The following is a 21,842-nucleotide window of genomic DNA, read 5'->3' as shown; positions in this document are numbered from 1 at the left end:
GCAGGTTGGTCGAACAGTAATGCAGGTGCTTAAACTTTGCCTGTATTGTCTTTTTCCTGGGCAGAGTTTGGCTCTGAGCATTGTACTATTTGCCCCTATTCCGTCCCTTTTGCCGCTACCAGGTCTCGCAGGTTCGGACTCTTCCTGCCATTCGTTGGCTCTTGCTTTGCCTACTTCTCCCTTCAGTTTTTAAGGGTTTGGTTCCGTGACACCAATATGTGTGTGTTTACTGTGCTTGATGTGTTTACAGACACCTAATCTCTTGGGTGGGGCTTAGCAACCATTGCTTGCTAGGCTGCCCAGAGTCGGAGGTAGGTCTGTTCTGTCAGGTGCAGAGCACAGTGCTCAAGTTTGTGGCTGTTTGGCATGCCACCAGGGCTCCTACAGAAATTGGCGTTTCATTACATTCAATGATTATGACAATGCTTTATCATACTCACTGTACAGTGTTTATTTTCAGGATTTTTGAATGAAACTCAATTACAGAAGTAAGTTATGTAAACTGAAATTTTAACTAAAATTTGGTGCCTGAAAGTTAATACACATGAATTTATAAATAGAAAATTAACTAAGAACATTTGTTTAAATTCCAAGAAATAAATTACGAGTGACTCGTCATTTTAACAGTAGGAGATGTTTTAATGTATTTGTATTTCATGGCAGATAAATCACTGAAAGGATGGAAGGAAGTAGAATACTGAGGTAGTGCGAGATGCCTTTGACAACTGCATAACGGTAAGTTTACAAATACAGTGCCGTACAACCATCAATGATAATCCTAAATTGACAAATATCACGTAAATGCAAGTTTAATACATTAGTGATAACCAAAGGTTTACATTATTGATGGTTAGCCTTGCTTTCTCTTTGGCGGAGGTCTGGTCTAAGAAGGGTGCCATGGAAGCATCTTGAGTCACCTTTGACCTTATGTGGATGTTGGCATCGAGGCTAATTGGGACTTGGTTGTGTATAAGCGAGGTGGTTTATCCTTTCTTCTCAGTTTGTTCTTGATTCTACTTCAGGACCCCCTCAGGTCCACTTCCTTGTCTTTGGTGAAGACTGTTGGGCCTATGTTGCACAGGTACTAAGCTTCTCACTTGCCTCCTTAATAGGATTTGTCCAGGTATAACAACCCACACCACAACTACCAGATAACAACATTACCTTACAGCAGATTGAGGAAAATGGACCTTGGAGTCAATATCCACCACTCGATGAAAGTTACACAGCAGGTAGATGCAGCAGTCAAAAAAGATAACCAAACACTTGGAATAATCAAGTGTACCTTTGACTTCAAGGAAAAGAAGGCAGTGATTCAATTATATATCTCTGGTGCGTCTCCATTTGGATTACTGTATCTAGGCATGGATACCTCATCTTCAGAAGGCTATAGCTGCTCTGAAGAAAGTGCAACACAGTGCATTAAAAATCATTCCAGAGCCAAGTCAACTCATGTATCGGGAATGGTTAAGGACCACGGGCTAACAACATTGCAAACCAAGCATGACAGGGTGGATGTTATTGAAATTTTTAAAATACTGAACAATTTGGAAGATGTTGAGTGGGAAAATTTCTTCAAAAGGTCATATGTAACACAAACAAGTAACAATGGTTTTAGTTTCAACAAGCCGCAATGTAGGACTGAGAACAAGAGATGGTTTTTCACCCACAGGGTTATTAACCCATTGAATCATTGAATTATTGTGTTGTCTGCCATGATCCTCTCACACAGAAGTCTACTCTACACCTCCACAATCAAATTTATAAAATATTAGAGGAGGTGGGGTGAGTGGATGGGGTGTTTGTTATTACTGTCACTCTCTCATGAGTTTTCCTAGCTCTTGCTGGTGGTCAAGAAAGATGGTACAAAGCCCTGGTGGTTTCTTGATTAGTTAAGGCGGATTAAAAGTGCCAAAAAGTTACGTAAATTGAAGCCTGGTGATATGTCGAGTAAGTTTTGGTTAATTTTGCTGAACTCGCAAGATAATTGGCACATTAACATTGGCTGAAGGTTCTGGGATTAACTGGAGTTTGGCAGATGCCATGCCTCTCACCTTTGGGCTCAACCTGGCACCCAATAAGTTCACTAGACTCACTTGTGTGGTTTTGTGGGAGCTTCAGCTCTGGTGCAATTTAGAGGTTTAGGAGCAACCAAAAATCCTGCTCAGAAAGAGCTTTTCATATGCACTCACAACTATTTTATTAGATTTTAATTAGATTTTAATTGTACTTGGATTGAGGCAGTAAATTTGCATCAAATATATGTAGTCAGTCTATTACATGTTACTGATCTTTTTACTTACATACACAGACAGCATTATCGAAGAATTAAATTTTGTTTACAGGTGTGTAACATGGAAAACATTGATCCTCTAGGGATTCATACAGGCGAGAGTTTTGTCGTTGCTCCATCTCAAACTCTGACAAATAGGGAATACAATATGCTTCGCTCCACTGCCATCTCTGTTGTCAGACGTCTGGGTGTGGTGGGGGAGTGCAACATCCAGTACGCTCTTAACCCAGCTTCAGAGGAATATTACATAATTGAAGTGAGTACCAGGAAGACTTTTAAAAGTTCTTACTACATTAAATAATACTGTATTAGTTCTTTGTTAAATATGGTTCTATGTAAAATGCGCATTACAATATTCATTAAGTTATTCAGGTTGCCAATTTAAGTAATTCCTTTTCTGTGATAGGTGAATGCTCGTCTGTCCCGCTCTTCTGCTTTGGCGTCTAAAGCCACTGGATACCCTCTGGCATATGTGGCAGCTAAGCTTGCCCTTGGAAAGGCTCTTCCTGACCTAACTAATTCTGTAACTGGGTCAACAACTGCTTGCTTTGAGCCATCTTTGGATTACTGTGTTGTAAAGGTCCCTCGCTGGGATCTATCAAAGTTTAACAGAGTCTCTACAAAGGTAAAGTAATTTGTTGATACAGTACAGTACTGTATTGAAGATTTATATTGTATTAAATGGAAAATATCTTAACTGAAGTAATTGAGCATCCATGAATAGAATGATAATGAATATATATATTGTATGTTTTTATTATTTCTAAACATTATTGTCAATTAGAAGGCAAAGATTTTTCAAATTGCTTTAATACTTAATGTCAGTTAATGTGGCAGTTCTTTGCATATAATTTTGATACTATATGTACATTAAGATAAAAATGATTTACATTTGAATGCATTATTAAATACATTTATATGTAGATAGGGAGCTCAATGAAGAGTGTTGGAGAAGTGATGGGCATTGGACGCAGCTTTGAGGAAGCATTGCAAAAGGCTCTCAGGATGATGGATGAAGCATTACATGGCCTTGATCCATACGTTAGTGAACCAGATGAGGAGGTACGAGAACCTCCGTTTTATTTATTATGTCATGCCAGACTTAGTTGTTCAATATATTCCTTGATCTCTATATCTCTTTATCACATCAGTCCGTCAGATATAATCTCTATTTAATACTAGTTTAACCCTTTGAGTACGCAGATGTCTCTCTCTCATTACACTTTGTAAATTCTTTGGGTAATTATACAAATATTTGGTGCTATTAATTTATACAGAACAAGATGGCAAAATCTGGAAAGATAATAATAAATTGTTGAAGTGTGAATGAGACATAGACAGCTGTAGTGACCTTGTGGTACTGTACTGTCAAACCTTATTATACATTGCAGATGAGGAGTCACAATAATGTGGATGAAATATGTTGACCAAACCACACACTAGAAAGTGACGGGACGACAACATTTCGGTCCGTCCTGGACCATTCTCAAGTCGATTGTGAGATTGGTCCAGGACAAACTTGACTTGAGAATGGTCCAGGGCGGACCGAAACTTCGTCGTCCCTTCGCTTTCTAGTGTGCGGTTTGGTCAACTTCTTATACATTATTTACTTTTAATGTGATTATTTCTAAGATTTTCTTTGTCATGCTTTCACTTAGTCTTATTTTCAAAATGTGTAGTTTTGTATTTGTGTAAATTCAAGCTCCATAATTTTCTATTTAAAGACCTGCAGACATGCTATATAAACTTCTCACAGTGTTGCAAAATATATATATAAATTTTGTGACATCACTACACATTGTTATAGGATTGCAAGCAAGTGATATTCAGGAAACACAACAAACACAGACACTAGGCACTTATGATAGTAATTCCTAAGTGTGGTTACAAGATCATTTTTTTTGCAATCATCTTGAGGTTATCTTGAGATGATTTTGGGGCTTTAGTGTCCCTGTGGCTCGGTCCTCGACCATTCCTCCACCCCCAGGAAGCAGCCTGTGACAGCTGACAAACACCCAGGTACCTATTTTACTGCTAGGTAACAGGGGCATAGGGTGAAAGAAACTCTGCCCATTGTTTCTCGCCGGCGCCCGGGATCGAACCCGGGACCACAGGATCACAAGTCTAGCGTGCTGTCCGCTCGGCCGACCGGCTCCCTCGCTAACACTGCAGAATCGCTCGCTGCAGAATCATTGATTGACACTTGCAGAATTTTTTGTGTGACATGAGAATCATCAGAGCAAGGATTCAGTGCATTTTATATAATTTTATATACATTAGTGTCTCTCCATTTTGAACATGTCACTGGTCCTGAAGACTTGTTGGGTTTAGATTTTTCTAATTGCATAATAACTTTTCCCTGGTAACCATTAGACTGGTTAACTTGTTCTTTTCACCATATACAGTACATAGATTAGTTCACCTTCATGTAAAATATCCAAGTCTTCTCTAATAAATACAGGGAGACAAAGTTTGTAATACCACCTGTTTTTCTAGCTGTATAAAATATTGTTCTAGACATTCTTGTCCATTCTTAATTTGCTTGTATATAGCTTTATTTACCCCTCGTTACTGTAGATCTTATATCTAATTTTACTATTATTGGCGGAACTGTGACTTCTTTCTTTTTTATTGCAGGAACTACGACAACCGACAGATAAACGAATGCTGGTCTTAGCTGCTGCCCTCAAGCAAGCATGGGATATCGATAAACTGTATAACCTAACAAGAATAGATAAGTGGTTCCTATACAAGATGAAAGTAAGTCTGCTTCATAAAAACTTAAATTCATTCAAAATATTTAATGTCGCAATATCATCCATTGGAATACCGAGTCTTAAGGAGAGAATTCTGTTTTCAGAGTTTAATTGAATACTGTATACCTGACAGCCACCATCTCCAGTGACCTCCTTGAGGACTGGAAGCTTGTGACATGTGAAGGATTTTCTTGTTTTGTCTTTATTTTTCTAAGGTATGTTTTCACCGCAAAATAGTTGCAGTATATTATTTCTCTTATCCATCTGTCTATTCCAGTCTTGTATATTGGTTATTTTGAGATAATGTCAACCAAATGTTTAATACAGTTTTTATGTATACAGTAATAGACCTGATTAACCTTTAGGAGATATTGAGGCAAAGATCAATGCCTGGTGAATACTCATACAAGTCTTGCATTTGTGAAATCTTCAGCTAGAGACATTGATATTGACTAAGCTTATACAATAGGTTCTACATTGTCCAGGCTAACACTGCAGGTAGTAATTACCTAAGTGTAGTTACAGGATGAGAGCTGTGCTTATGGTGTCCCATCTTCCCAGTACTCTTTGTCATATAGCATTTTGAAATTACTGACGGTTTTGGCCTCCACCACCTTCTCACCTAACTTGTTTCAATAATGAGGTAGTACCTCATTGTCCAGGCTAACACTGCAGGTAGTACCTCATTGTCCAGGCTAACACTGCAGGTAGTACCTCATTGTCCAGACTAACACTGCAGGTAGTACCTCATTGTCCAGACTAACACTGCAGGTAGTACCTCATTGTACAGACTAACACTGCAGGTAGTACCTCATTGTAGTACCTCATTGTCCAGGCTAACACTGCAGGTAGTACCTCATTGTCCAGGCTAACACTGCAGGTAGTACCTCATTGTCCAGGCTAACACTGCAGGTAGTACCTCATTGTACAGGCTAACACTGCAGGTAGTACCTCATTGTACAGACTAACACTGCAGGTAGTACCTTATTGTCCAGGCTAACACTGCAGGTAGTACCTCATTGTACAGACTAACACTGCAGGTAGTACCTCATTGTCCAGGCTAACACTGCAGGTAGTACCTCATTGTACAGGCTAACACTGCAGGTAGTACCTCATTGTACAGGCTAACACTGCAGGTAGTACCTCATTGTACAGGCTAACACTGGAGAAATGGAGTAGTGATGAGGCATTTTATTATTATTGGTATTATTGTGATAGCTAAACTGTTTATTTATTCATTTGTGCAAAAATTTATTAACGTTTGTCGCATGATTAAAGATATTTAGCTGCAATGCTGAATAACTCTTATATTTTATGTGTAATAAGTTAGTATTTTAAGTATTATTATTATGTGGTACTTGTCATACCTGGTTGATGGGGTTCTGGAAGTTCTTCTACTCCCCAAGCCTGGTCCGAGGCCCAGGCTTAACTTGTGAGACTTTGGTCCACCAGGCTGTTGCTTGGAACAGCCTGCAGGCCCCACATATCCACCATAGCCCGGTTGTACCCCTGGCTTTGTAGTTAGCTGTCACAATCCTCTGACCAGAAATATCTTTCACTCTTCAGAACATTACTTCTATGTATGATCAACTGGAAAATCTCGGCGACGAAGAACTCGATGAAACAATTCTGTATCGAGCAAAGCAGCTTGGGTTTTCTGATAAGCAGATTGGGAAAGCTGTTCAGTGCACTGAACTTGCTGTTCGAGCCCTCAGGGAAAAACATGGTTAGTTGCATCTGAAAATTTATTCCTGTTTCACATTTTAATTTCCTAATTATCGTTTTCTAGGTGCATTTTTAATAAGATGCCATGTTGGATAAATTCTTTATGGATAAGATAAAGTGGCCAACTCACAGAGGTCAAAATCTATTAAGTCAAAAAAATTATTTGATACACTGCAGTACACAAGTAGCACTGTACCAGAATGTCTTCAGAGACGTGCATATATCATCACATTTGTTAAATATTTTATCTTTACATTGAATTTGTTTGAAATAAGTTGATAGGCCACCAGCAGATGTCAAGAAGATTAACTTTCTTGTTTTTATTTGTTTAATTTTGTGTAAACTTGACCTGTTGTAGTGATAATAGAACATGCAGCAGCCCCTCAAGATTTGGGCAATTGACACCTGCGGTAAAAATGATTAGATTGTATAAGATAAAATTATATGTAACAAAGAAAATTCAGGATACAATCTAATCTATTAATTATTTTCCATAAATTATTTTTACATTTTCTACAGTCCAAATTTATAATGAATACTTACATGATATATGGCACATATGAATATTTTCAAATATTGTCCCTGATTGGATTACATTTTACAAATGCAAAGTAATAGTTTTGTTTTGAGTTACAGAACTGTGATAATGAACCTTAATGCGCAAAATCATGTACGAGATTTTGTTAAAGCATTGGTGTATGTATTCAACGAAATCATTACAATACTCCGGTACAGTCGCTCGTCATAATTACTTTTTAAGGATGAAAATGTTAGTTAAATGAGTTTGAGCTCATTAGAATTAGAGTTATGTACTAACATATAATGAGCTTCACGTCTCTCCTTCAGGAATACTGCCAGGGGTGAAGCAGGTGGATACAGTGGCTGCCGAGTGGCCAGCAACAACCAATTACCTTTACCTTACTTACTGCGGCAAGAGTCATGACCTTGCCTTCCCTCCAGGGGCCACTATGGTTCTAGGTACATTTCACTATGATCTATTTTGTCTTGTGCAGAAATTTGGTCCCACTGATAGGGATGCCTCCTTTTCATATCGCCTTCCAAAAAGGTTTCTGCTAAATACAATGCACTTCAGTATTTAGAACGCCTCATCATATTGACTCGAAGCAATATTTTATTTTGCTGCTTGGTACTTATTGTTGAAATTTCAGATGCTATGTAATGCTGTACTGTTAAGTGTTTTGACTAAACTAATATGATTAATATTGGTTCAATGGTAATTATTTTTTTATCAAACAGGATCAGGTGTGTATCGAATTGGGTCATCTGTGGAGTTTGACTGGTGTGCAGTTCAGTGTATTCGAACACTCCGCAAATTAGGCCACAGGACCATTATGGTGAACTATAACCCAGAAACGGTTTCAACGGACTATGACATGTGTGACCGACTTTACTTTGATGAAATTTCATTTGAGGTGAGATTATCTATTTTGTAATAATAGTTTAAAAAGATGGTCTATTGCAAGGGTTAATTAAGAGGTAGGCAGCTGCAGGTATTTGAATAGGAAGAAGACCAGTAGGGGTAGACATTATATGTTTACTCACAATAATAGCTTTTATCACAGAGAAATCACATTAACGTGATATATCGATGAACAAATCCAACAGGAGCCTTGATGAGGGCTCGAACTTATGCACTCAGTGTTTTCATATTAACTTTTATATTAGTTTTTATATTAGTTCTCTTGATTAGCTAACCTAAGAACAATAGTCAAAAGCCTCAACAAGCATTCCTTAGAGACGATTTTTATAGCTTGTGTCAGATCAATCCTAGATTATGTAACACTGGTGGGACCAAAGAGCCAAAGTTCAACCCCCACAACCACAACTAGGCGAGTAGTATCGGCATAGAATAAACTTCTAGTGAAGTACTAAAACAAGGTTCCAAAACTTCAAAGGCTAGTACCTGAGCTAAGAAGTCCAAGCCATGAAGGCAGGTTAAGGGAACTCGATCCAATAATTTGAAGTAGAGATTGATCTGAGGGAATATAACTATGTACAAAATATTGATGGAAATAGACAAGGTGGACACGGTGAGCCTTTACAAATTTAGAGAAAATTGGACATGGTGAAGCTGAATGCACAGATGATCCAGAGAAAAGTGAAAAAAATCACTTGTATGCAGTAAGGATGCTCAGTATGTGGAATATGCTAAAGTCACCTTCATTTACAGTCTCTAGAGGAAATATTGGTAAGAAATTGAGGGAAGGGAATTATTGGTGAAAAGCGCCAAGCCATTATGACTATATAGCACTGGGAAGGGGTCAGGATAAGGATTTGGGATGGGACACGGGAAAGGAATAGTGCCCAATCACTTGGACGATCAGGGATTGAACGCCGACCTGCAGGAAGTGAGACCGTCGCTTTACCATCCATCCCAAGTGGTTGGGTAGGGTAAACTGAATGGCAAATTTCTGTGTACCATGTAAAAGTAGCTAGGAAACTGGAGCAAGAGAACTAATCTCACAAATATAAACATTTGGAGGTAAGCACAACTAGTAAAACTATCCTCCAACACTGAAGCTACTGCCACTATAACTACACAGCCACACAACAAATCCAACACTCAAAATTACACAACTTTCAAGGCACATATCCCACCCACCACTTTACTTTAAAGATAAACTCTTGTATATATATAAAGAAATACAAAATTAAATTTAATTTTGTATGAAAAATGGCTTAATGTATTATTTCTGACTACATGTCAGGTTGTTATGGATATTTACAACCTCGAGAGCCCCCGAGGGGTGATCCTGAGTATGGGAGGACAGCTTCCCAATAATATTGCTATGGACTTGCATCATCAGAAGGCCCGCATTCTTGGCACCTCGCCAGAGTCCATAGACGGGGCAGAAAATAGATTCAAGTTCTCTCGTATGTTGGATCGCATTGGTATTTCCCAGCCGCAGTGAGTATTACAGCAGTGAATCATAGCCCTTGTTGATTAAAGTATAGGAATGTTTTGTACTTTAATCTTATTAGAAAATGATTAGTCTTCATATGTAATTGTTTTATAATTATTTTTTATGTAATATTAACTTTGAATATATTTTTATGGCAGATTGCATCTACAAGTATGACTTGTAGATACATGGGCTTCATGGGCTTTTGTATGGGCTTCAATAAGTCTTTATTTCACTGCTCAGAGTCCTGCAAATTAGTCATTATCTGCACTGTCTTCTTATTCCCTACCAACTTTGCAAGTATAATAAAACAATTACTTCAATGTTGTTTATAGATGAATTTTATTCCAACAGATGGAAAGAACTAACAAATCTAAACTCTGCTCAAGCATTTTGTGAAGAGGTGGGGTTCCCCTGCCTTGTCAGGCCATCGTATGTTCTCTCTGGAGCAGCGATGAATGTGGCTCACTCACATCAAGACTTAGAGACCTACCTCAATCAGGCAGCAGCTGTTTCAAAGGAGCATCCTGTTGTTATTTCGAAATTCATCTTGGAGGCTAAAGTATGTAGCATTTGAATAATGATAAACTTTTGTGTTCTTAGTTAATAAAGGTAGAAATCTTTTATTCATTTAATTGAAAATTTTATTCAATGACTTAACATAGTTATAGGAGGGGTGTGAAATATGTTCCCTGTCTCCATTCCATATGTGGCCTGCGGCCCACTCTCTGCTTCATCCGCACCTTGCGCACACTACTAACACAGTTAAAGTTAAAAGAAGTGCATATGTATAGGCAAATTGTATTGGCTTTTTGTCTTTTGTATCCTTTCAAAGGGAGGTGCTTTTAGGTCTTGTAGTATAAGATGTATTTGAACATTAGTCCAGTAAATATATTTATGGCTCTAAGTAGATCACTGTACAAAACATGTTTTACCAGTAATCTCGAAAAGAAAATTTGTTTAAATATGACATGAGTAATACAATTAAATCTGAAGATATCAGCACTGGTTGCATTTCCTTTTATTGGTGTCAATTCCACAAACTCTTCTGTTACCTGCATACCTTCATCAACACAGCCTACCCAACTCGCCTGAGGCTAAGAAGGCCGACCTCGGCATGCTGTCGTTAGGTCATGTGAATCCCAGTGCACCCTGCCAGCCAAAACTTGCTCCCAACCCCAGGGAAGACTGAAAGCCAAAAACAAAATGACTTATCCAGGGCAAGGACCACCACAAGTGAGGAGGCCCTCTGGAGGGAGTGAACCCCGAACACTTTAGGGAAGAGAACCCTGGCATCAAAAGGGCAGCACTAGTGAGCACACAGGGAAGAAATTCTGTTCATGTAGCTGGAAGTGCCCTATACTCCTGACTCACACAGCACAAACATGCATTGGATTAGCTACAAAGGCAGAAAACCCACAACTTGGAAAAACCTACAACTTGGCTGAAGCAGAACATGGGAGCCAGAGTGCCAAAGAGGGCACCACACACTGTCTGCCATCAGCAAAGAACTGAGTGTGGAGCAGCCGGCTGACCCTGTCTGCCTCCCTCCTCCCTTCAAACAAGGAAAGGAAGGAGGGGGGAGGGGGGTGGCACAAACGAGCTTGCGCTAGTTTCATGATTTTTCGATTGTTTGTTTACATTGTTTGGGAAGTTCTTTTGGTAATTTTGAGACATTGATATTTCCTTATAACCATCAGTGGTTGTTCCGCTGACTTTGTGAGTGCTTCCCTGGTGGTCGGACTTAAAATACACTGACAATTTTATCATAGTGCCACTGCTCCCTGCATCTCTTTAAGTCACCTAGAAGTTTGGCACTGTATCACCATTGTAGCATCAGTGGGAAGCATTTATAGATCCCCACTGCCAGAAAAACTATTTTTCTGGCAGATTAATAAAAATGACTTTCCATGTGTATAGCTGACATCTGACCCTTATATGCAGAATATTTTAATTCAAATTTTGTTTTTTGATTTTTGTATTTACTTTAATCATACCGGCTTAGTGCTGTCACTTCATAATTGTTTATTTTCAGGAAATTGATGTAGATGCAGTAGCAGCAGATGGAGAGCTTGTGTGTATGGCTGTGAGTGAGCATGTTGAGAATGCCGGAGTGCACTCTGGGGATGCCACTCTCGTCACACCACCACAGGATTTAAATTCGGAAACCCTGGCCAAGATTACCTCCATCTGTGCTGCTATTGGAAGAGCTCTTGAAGTCAATGGACCATTTAACATGCAATTAATTGCCAAGGTAAATTAATAAATAATGTTTAGCTATGGTAAGTGTTCTTATGTATATAATGTATGTGTTTATATGTATGTTAGGCTTATATCGAGGGCCCCCTCAAGGTCGAATTACTCTTCCCCACCCCTCCCTTCCCCGCCTACAACAAGCTGACTAACTCCTGGGTACCTACTTACTGCTAGGTGGTCAGGGTCCATGGCGATAGGAAATGCCATGGACCATTTCTGTCCCATCTGGGGTTCGAACCCAGAATTCTCGATTATGAGTTGAGAACAAAATCGACTACACTCCTGGGACCCTAGTTAAGCGATATTCTTTTTAACTTTACTTAAAGATGGAAATTATGATTCTATGTGATATACTTGAGTGAATTGAGAGTAAAGGGTGGATGTTTTAAATCACTGCTGACCTATATTTACTTTTAAATCTGAAGATCAAATGGAACCTATGATATAGGGTCAAGGTTATGTTGATAATTATCAGAAAACATTAGGTTATTCTTCACATAAAAGGCAGTGAACCTATGGAGTTGCCTTACCACCGAAACTGTGAAAAGACAGTACAGTACTCCATTTCAAAATTTAGTTGTAAAAAAATCATCAGGAATAATGGAGTGGGGAAGGGGGGGGGTGACCTTTATAACAACAATAATAATAATAATAATAATATAATAACATGTTTTAACATGCATTTGACATGCCACTGCCTTTCCTGTAGACAACAAGGCCATTATAGATGGTGGCCCTTGGGTAAATTAAGAAAAATAACAAAATGAATATATTCATTGCGGGACTAAAGCGAAAAGAATCTTCAGTACCGATGACCAGGGCCATGCACCTGTCAAAAAACGAATAATAGGAGTGGCCACAAGTTATCCAAGCATGTGCTGCTCAGGCACAATTTGCCTTTAATCACTCGTATTTTTGTAATAAAGTATAAAAGGTCTGTACAAAAAATGTTGTATAATTACTTAATTAACAGTAATGGCAGATCTTTGAGAAATGGTTTATTAACCTTTCAATATCAGGCTTAATGAATGATAGTGAGGCATGGAGTTTGTGTAAGAATGTGTGAAATTATATATGGAAGTGTGAAAGGCACAAAAGTATGTGTGTGTGCATATTAAAAAAAGGGCCAAGTTTTCACAGCCAGGGTCAAGTAGCAGCTGCAGGTGTAGCTAACTAACCTGACTTCTTGCCCAATAAATCAAAATTTTAACAGAATCAATGGGTATAAATTGGATAAGTTTAGATTTAGGAAAGACTTGGGTAAATACTGGTTCAGTAACAGGGTTGTTGATTTGTGGAACCAATTACCGCGTAAGGTGGTGGTGGTGATGGGGTCCCTCGATTGTTTCAAGCGCGGGTTGAACAAGTATATGAGTGGGATTGGGTGGTTATAGATAGGAGCTGCCTCGTATGGGCCAATAGGCCTTCTGCAGTTACCTTTGTTCTTATGTTCTTATGTAACCTTAAAGTTGTGATATTATAGTAAACATTTATGTACAGTTATGTGTAATAGACAAAAATTGATGATGTTTTGTAGCTTAAGATGCCATTAAGAAATGAAGTTTTTATATTAATGTTTTGTTCCTTTTTTCCATACAGGATAATCATCTGAAAGTCATAGAAACAAACTTGAGAGTGTCACGGTCCTTCCCATTTGTAAGCAAAACTCTTGATTTTGACTTTGTAGCTTGTGCTACCAAGGTGATTGTTGGTGAGAAGGTCACACCCACTCATGTTCTTCGAGGTGTTGGACGTGTTGGTGTCAAAGTCCCGCAGTTCAGCTTTTCTCGTCTTGCTGGTGAGACTTTCACTATACCAGTTAACTTTTTACAATTAAATAGAAAAGTAACCTTTTATTGCAGATGATGAGTTACAGTAACGTGGCTGAAGATATGATGACCGAACCACACACCAGAAGATGAGGAGACTGTGACCTTTCGGTCCGTCCTGGACCATTACAATACATGGCATGATAATGGTCCAGGACGGACTGATACACCATTGTCTCATCTTCTGGTGTGCGGTATGGTCATCATAACCTTTTATTAATTTATTAAATATCGGAAAATTATTTATTAAAGCAACATCCCTGTGAAGTGTATGTTCATGCCCCGTCCTTTCTTCATGAGATGCACATCAAAACCATCCCCTTTTCCTCTTTTGAGGTGTGCACTTGACAGACAAGAGACAGACAAATTGGTAAAGAGGCTGAAAGCAAGCCCACCACTGCCAGAGCCCAGCTAATCTCAGCATCAGGGTAAAGGAGGGGATTTAATGGGGTGGTGGCAGAAAGCAAGAAGAGTGAGTGATTCAAGACATCCCACCAGTTGCACAGGGACAGGGCACATAGAAATCAGCCACTGTGTCCTAGAAAAGTAATGTAAACAACTTGGGTGTAGCATTACATTGTAGCATTGTAACAGCAGACAACAAGACAGGAGGAAGAATAACCCTTGGTAAGAAAAGAGGGCTCCAGGTGCAACTGCACAGAGAAAGAACTGTGCTAAATATAAATGAAGATCCTTTACTGAACTGATTCGAGACTTGTGGCCCATGCAATCAAAGTTCCCTCGCTATGTAAGAGCATGAGCTTGAAAGCCGTACTCTTTGTTAGTACAGACTAACAAAACCCGTTCTTACTTTCTTATTTACAGTATAGGTACATTACTTTAAAACAGGGATGTAGAAGCAATATGCATTTATAAATTCTTCAAACACAAAAGTAACCATGTGGGGCAGGTATTATATTTTTGAATTAGTGGGACTCGACAGTCAGGCGGAGTGCATGCATTACATTTATTAAAACACAGTAAATGGGCTAATACACTAACGAAGAATAATTGTCATTCACCATTATAACAACAGTGTTCCAGTCACTCAGATTTACTGTAGGTCAATAACCTCACACAATGAGGTGGGCTCCTCACGAGCTCACAACACACACCGTGTGTATGGAATCTTGGCTCTCTCTGTCCTCGTGGAATGCAGGGACGCTGCTCTCATAAGAATGTGCGGGAAGCTTTATGCAAAATATGATTCTTACACATTTACTAATATTCAACTTAACATACTCTCAAACACTTACAAATGAAACATAAAATGTAACACAAATAAAACAAACTGGTATTTTAACTAAGAGTAGCCTTTACAGTAATAACAACAAGAGCTAAACTTTATATACAGTACCAGTCATTATAACTAGTGAATTTTGTCTTGTTTGAGCCTTGGCGGGGAAAGGACTGATCAGGCATTAATCCTTAACTGTTTGCCCTTGATCACTCAGCAGTAATTGGGAAACTGGATGTCCATGCTGTTAAACAGTGTACCGACAGGTCAGGCACAAAGAAAGCATTGCCAGCTAGGTGAACACCTAACCCTGACAACTGGATGATGAGGAGAAGTCTTATGAATTTATGGATAAGAATCACTCTTAATGTGACCACAAGTATTCCATTCACCTGGGTGCTAGGAGACAAGAACTATGGACCCCACGTATGTGACGCCAAACCTTTATCGACCGAGCTGTGGGTGCAAGGCACAAACACATATGAATCAGGGCTGGCACGGCACACACACAAGTATACCAGGAAACTACCTGGCCTCGTCAACTAGAGTCACATTGGTTATAAATATCGGATGCAAGGTGATTTGAAAGGTGTAGACTCGGAGGAGGACTTCAAACCCCACATTCCCCTCAGAAGGTCACTCGGGTGTAGCAAAGGAAAAGCTAACCGAGAGCCATTGAAGCGAACCATGAACGAAAGTTGGAGTGAAATAAAAGAGTCAGGAGCATGTAATGTGGGTAGTGTCAACACAACCATTTTGTGTAAAAGTATAAAAATAAAGCAATGGTCCCACTGAACAAATGTTCCAGCAAACATCCACACCATTTAACTTTGAGAACTAGTGAAAAGATCCCAAAGAAATGGTTTTTGGTGTCGAGAAAGTCATTTTGGAAAAATCGAATGACTGTTTTCATTTTGGTAGTGGTAAGTTTTGATTAGTTTCATTAAGTGAGATCTAAATTTGGTTAAGTGGAGATCTAAATGGAGATGCCATAAATGGTTTTCTGAATTTGATGGCAACACCATACCTCCCTAGTTATATATTAAATAACTGGGCATGCAAAAGTAAATATGCCTGGTTTAGAAATACAGTACTGTATCATTTTGAGGATTGTGGTCTTAAGTTTGAAAAATAAGCTCTAGGGGGATGGATCTTATCTACTGGGGATGGGGTGAAATCTCTTTACAGATATGTTCATGTAGATTTCCATCATATGGTAAGTTGAAGTTAAAATTTTGCTCAGTGAACTTTACCTATTGTTTGAGGAAACATTACAGCATCAATGGGCATTATTGCTCTGATCATAAGCCATTGAGCATATTTCTAAACAAAATTCTTTAGTTTATTTTCATTTTGAGTTTGTGTGGTTTTATTTTCACCCAAGTATGGGCCCCGAGTCTCTTTGAAAATAAGTGCTCAGGCCCTTAATGAGGGAAATAAGCTGGAGGAGGTGAAATCTCTCCACAGATCCGTTCTAATGGCAGAAGTCCATCATTTACTAGGTTGAAATTCAGATTGCTCTTGGTAAAATTCACCCACTGATTGTGGGGAAAAAAATACGGTATGAATTTGATTATCCAAATTTTCAGTTATCTGGACATCTGGAGGTATCAGTTGGTTTTGATACTCGAGTTGGTGCTGTATAGTGTTCGTGAGACAGTGTGATGAATGGACAAGTTCCAATGGTATAGCCAGGTTGTTGAATATGGAAGGTATGTGACGTGACATGCATCCTGTGGGTTGTGTGAAACATTGCTTGCATGGGGGGATGGTAAGTTTCCCCATGTTTGAGAGGTACAGCATTGTGGGATTGTCTTGTTCTGGCAGTGTTAATGTTTTCATATACTGCATATAATAACTCTGGCACGCATGCATGCACATGTGCATACTCTCATTCACATGTATACATCAGCATAAATGGTATCAGTTACATGAACACGTTTGTGGATGGTGACAGGTTAATAGGAAGAATGAAAGACCTAGATGACTGTCAAGTCCTTCAATATCACCAAGACAAACATAGCACAGAGTAACAAAAGACCTTGAAAAAATCACCATAGATAAATGCAACTAAATAGAGTGTGAAACAAGTGAAAACAGTACACACAGGGCAAAGAGGGGCGAGGGGCATAAGTAAGGGCAAAGAGATAGAACATTTGGTTGACAGAGCCCGGGTGCATGGGCGGAATTGTGTAAAACCCCGGTCTGTGCTTCGGAGAAGCTGCAGGAGCCTTATGAGGGCAGTAACACTCCAGGTTGCAATTCTTAACCATGTCGTGGCAAAGTCGACTAAGCCGCATCTGGGATCATCCCAGACGTAGGTTCGAACCCTCATCACGGCCCTTGTGGATTTGTTCGAGTGAAAACAGGTTGCAGGAAACCTGATAATCACGCGGGACAAAATTCTAAGAAACTCGGGCAGACATGTCACAAAATGGTTCCTGGGCCTAAAACACTAGAGCTATGAGGTAAGTCTGTTAGGTGGCAAGCATGCTAAAACTAGTAGAAAGAAGATGTAATTTGATAACCAAGTACTGTACAAAATTGGGACAGGAATGAACACAGGTGATAAGGAAGATTTATTGAATCTCACAACTTGGGAAACAAGAGGCCATAGATTCAATATAAGAAAGCAGAAGTGATTAATAGACTAATGGAATCAATTTAAATGAGGATAATGGATGCAGCTTCAAATATTGCATGATTCATATTATAGGGAAGATAGGCACCATGAGTGAAGCTCTCATTCTCTAACTCCACTTGGGTATTACACACACACATGCACAGTGTTCATTAGCTAACAGATTAGCTAACTTCAAATTAGTTCTTTTGGCATGATTTTGTGATTTACAGTAATGGGCTTTTCAGTATACTATACTTGCATTCAATTTCTCATACTTTGAAAATCTTTCAGCAACTTGTTGATGACTTTCTGAAATGTCATTAACAAAACATGGTGAAAGATAGATACGTATGAAACAGTGATTCCTTGTGCGATTTACTATTTTCCTATGTCACAGGAGCTGATGTTATGTTGGGAGTGGAGATGGCATCAACGGGAGAAGTGGCATGTTTTGGAGAAAACCGCTATGAAGCTTATCTCAAGTCCATGATTTCAACTGGTTTTGTTATTCCACAACGATCAATCTTGCTGTCAATAGGTAGTTACAAGGTAATATTTATGTACATTATATATTTTACTTGGTTCATTATTGACAACAGCATTATCTAGTTAATTGTGCACCTCCAAATTTGTATATAGTGGAAGAATTTTTAGATATGTTAACATTAATAATAAAAATGGAGTCAATTTGTGTAGTGCTGGTTAAAATCTAGTGTTCCTAAAAGGTCAAATTTCCACACTGTTCAATGTGTCCTGGATCTGTGTCAGACCCTTTCTTTGTCTAGACTACATTTCATGTGATTTAGAAACCCATTCAGGATGAAATGTCAAAAGTATTTGTGGCCTAGTTGTACTTAAACTGTGACAACAACTATCAGTCTGCTGATTTTGTTGCATGTTCGATACATGTTTTGCTTGATCCACATCATTGTGATATGCGATAGATCTGCCAGATCCTATGTACACTCTCCTTTCTTCAGATTATTCTGAGTTTATTTCTGATAATAGTTTTTAAGCTTCTGTTTGGTATACAGTACAGTATTATGATTACATTGTACATTTTATTTACTCCAAGCTTAGGAATAGCATAGACTTTATCATGTTTTCGAAGACCTATAAACGGGAAGTGTACATGGATTCAGAGCGGGAAGGTCATGCCTTTCGCTGCTACTTGAGCACTATGACAAAATCACAGATGTATTTGAAGAAAAACAGAATGCTGATGAGGTATACATGGACTTTGCAAAAGCATTTAGATGTGACCAGAAAGTTATAGCCCACAAAATGGATATGTATTAAATTTTCTGATAAACCGAACACAAAAAGTAACAGTCAACCAAATAAAATAGTTCATGCACAGTTAAAACCTCTATACCTCGGGGAACAGTCCTTGCACCACTGCTTTTCCTCATTCTCATATCAGATATACACAAAAATACAAGTCACGGCTTTGTGTCATCTTTTGCAGATAACACAAAAATCAGCATAAAAATACTTCTGTAGAAAACAGTGAAAGAACATTGGTGTGTTTGGGGGGTCGCTCTGAACACACCAAAGAAGAGAACACATTGTCAGTGCAAAGGCTGTGCTAGGGAGCTCCCAGGAAAGGAAACCCTGATCACATGCAGCTCCAAGCACACTGAAAACCTGGCTCATGCTAAACTGTAGCGTAAGGAAAAGCCACCAAGGGCAAACACCACACCACTTAGCTTAATAAACATGAAACTGGAGAGAGGCGACCCAGTAACCACTACATCATCACCGAGTTTGGGGACATCGGCTGGCTGTGGCTATCTCCCCCTTTGAAGTAGTGTACCACATCAGATTGTTTGGATGTGTGATAATTGTATGACAGATAGAATACTTAGAAAGCTACAAGCATTTGGAAAGAAGAGTGTAACACTTATATGCTGTGTTTACTATTTTAACCTGCAATGTTAAATGTGATTCTTGTACTGTGATTTGTGCATTTGTACTCACTGGATTTGTGTGCCCCCTTAAGGGACTTGAAGTAGAGGAGAGGTAGAAGTAGCCTAAGCTACCCTGTTCCTTTGAGATGTATTTTATGATCTCAATAAACGTACTTGAACTTAATCTCCCTCTCTCCACTAATGAGTAGGGGAGGTGGAGTAGAGGATAGGGCTAACTCTTCTCTTGAGACAAGTATCATGTACTGTATTGTGAACATACATTGTTTTAAATTCTGTTGAATTGTCCAGTTTTAAGATATTTGTCTCTGTATAATTTCAGCACAAGAATGAACTATTACCAGCTGTTAGAACTCTGGCACAAATGGGATACAAACTCTATGCATCACTTGGCACAGCTGACTTCTATTCTACTCATGGTATTCAGGTAAGATAATTATTGTCATAAATAAATTGCTTTATGTAGTAGTTTCTCAAATGTAAAACCTTAAAGGCATATAAACATATCAACGTGCATGTAAACTTAGTTTATAATATCCAAGCATAGAGATGCACAACTGTTTTGTCTTGAGGGATTCAAACAGTTAGCGAGGTGCGTGCATCACATATATTTGATTAAATACATACAACAGGGAACAAACACAACATGGGAATAAATCACACGTATGACTACACAGATCTCCATGATGTGGAGAGCAAACTGAGGCAAATCCTCATAATAGTGAGGTGAATGCCTCACTAGCACCTTCGTCTGCTACTAGCTCTAGCGCCACTTCTGACCATGGTGGAGGGTGATGTTACCCGTCATAAAATAGCACGAAAGCTAAATACTGTAGTACTAAACATACATTCTCTCTCTTTCATACACAACTCTACTTGTAAGCATTGAAAGTAAATAATGAAAATTAGCATTGACTAAAATAAAAGACATTAAATAACAATATCAAAGCGCCAAGAGTAATACAAAAATATAAGCCAATTCGTAAACGTATGTTTGGACACTTTTACATGTACACGAATAAAACAAACTGACATTTAAAAATGTAAAGATTAAAATGTATCAAATAAAAGCTAGATATTACGTCCACGGGTTCTGTTGCAGTTTTCTAAGAAGTGTTTGGGGTGATGATTAATATTATACTTGTACTTGAGTGTGTGTGTGTGTGTAGTCTTTTTTATTTAGTAAGTTCAATATTTAAATTAGGGTGCTGCATGCTGTCTGTGAGTAGTCCATTATCATTCTAATTACTGATTTATATAGAGTAATTTTTAGGTGTGTATTCCCAGGTGCAGATACCATGTGCAAGATATGGATATGAGTGAATAATATAGTATTATCAAGGCAGAGTGAGGTATCAGATTTTGGAGTATGCACTTTCGGTTTTAGATCCTTTATTTTTTGTTTATATATTCTATATGGTAATTTAAATTCACTTTATTGTCAATGTGAACACCAAGGAATTATCCTTCTGTCTCAGTTTGGGTATTGTTTATTCGGAATTCAATTTGATTGTTCGATCTATTTCTATTTGATTTTTCTATGTTAAGGGCGAGTTTGTTAGTAGTCAGCCAATATGGACTTTGAGTTCAGTATTCACTGTCTTAGAATAAGTGGGTTAGCATTTTGAGAAAATGAAGGTTGTCATTAACAAATGGTTTTGGCATTAGGTATTGTGTGGCATTTGGTAGATCATTTATATAGTGTATATGAGAAAGTGGAGTGGATCAAGTATGCTAACTACCCAATGGAATACACAGAGTAATCACACTGTCATGTTGCATCAATGAACAAATCCGTAGGAGCCATGATGAGGGTTCGAACCAATGGCTGGGAACACCCAGCACATAGGTTCGAGCCAATGGCTGGGAACACCCAGCACATAGGTTCGAACCAATGGCTGAGAACACCCAGCACATAGGTTCGAATCAATGGCTGAGAACACCCAGCACATAGGTTCGAACGATCATCATGCCTCCTACAGCTTTACCCTATGAAATGCCAATATTAATTGGCAGTGTGGGGAGAAATAGCATCATTATCATGAATATACTGGTACTTGTCACTGAGATAAAATTGAATGTATTGTACGAAGTAGCCCCCTAAATCCATATTGATGCAATACAATGAGGTCATGGTGGTTAAGTGTCAAAGGTCTGATGAACGTCAACATATAGGCCTGTTGGATATGTTGGTTGGCTATGTTTCATGTTTGTCAAGAACTGTATGTATCAAGTCAAGCACATTGGCAAGAGCTAAGTACTGCTGTATAT

General features: G+C 38.7%; 1 protein-coding gene and 1 long non-coding RNA gene across 2 annotated transcripts in view; one reads left to right on the top strand and one right to left on the bottom strand.

Moving 5' to 3' along the window:
* The window catches only part of LOC138354721 (uncharacterized), a 416,665-nt gene that overhangs the window by 312,330 nt on the left and 82,493 nt on the right, over positions 1-21,842 (bottom strand). The window lies entirely within an intron of this gene.
* Positions 1-21,842, top strand: part of r (carbamoyl-phosphate synthetase 2, aspartate transcarbamylase, and dihydroorotase rudimentary) — a 112,609-nt gene that overhangs the window by 30,487 nt on the left and 60,280 nt on the right. Inside the window, 15 exon segments of the mRNA XM_045759862.2 lie at positions 664-698; positions 700-735; positions 2,346-2,549; positions 2,700-2,918; positions 3,218-3,355; positions 4,931-5,053; positions 6,616-6,775; positions 7,621-7,752; positions 8,032-8,207; positions 9,504-9,703; positions 10,053-10,260; positions 11,734-11,952; positions 13,554-13,752; positions 18,041-18,192; positions 19,894-19,998. Coding sequence (XP_045615818.2) covers positions 664-698; positions 700-735; positions 2,346-2,549; positions 2,700-2,918; positions 3,218-3,355; positions 4,931-5,053; positions 6,616-6,775; positions 7,621-7,752; positions 8,032-8,207; positions 9,504-9,703; positions 10,053-10,260; positions 11,734-11,952; positions 13,554-13,752; positions 18,041-18,192; positions 19,894-19,998 — 2,306 coding nt within the window.

The sequence above is a fragment of the Procambarus clarkii genome, chromosome 64, assembly GCF_040958095.1.
Source record: "Procambarus clarkii isolate CNS0578487 chromosome 64, FALCON_Pclarkii_2.0, whole genome shotgun sequence".
Lineage (NCBI taxonomy): Eukaryota > Metazoa > Arthropoda > Malacostraca > Decapoda > Cambaridae > Procambarus > Procambarus clarkii.
Note: the sequence above shows the minus strand (reverse complement) of the source record. Positions and strands in the feature narration are given on the sequence as shown.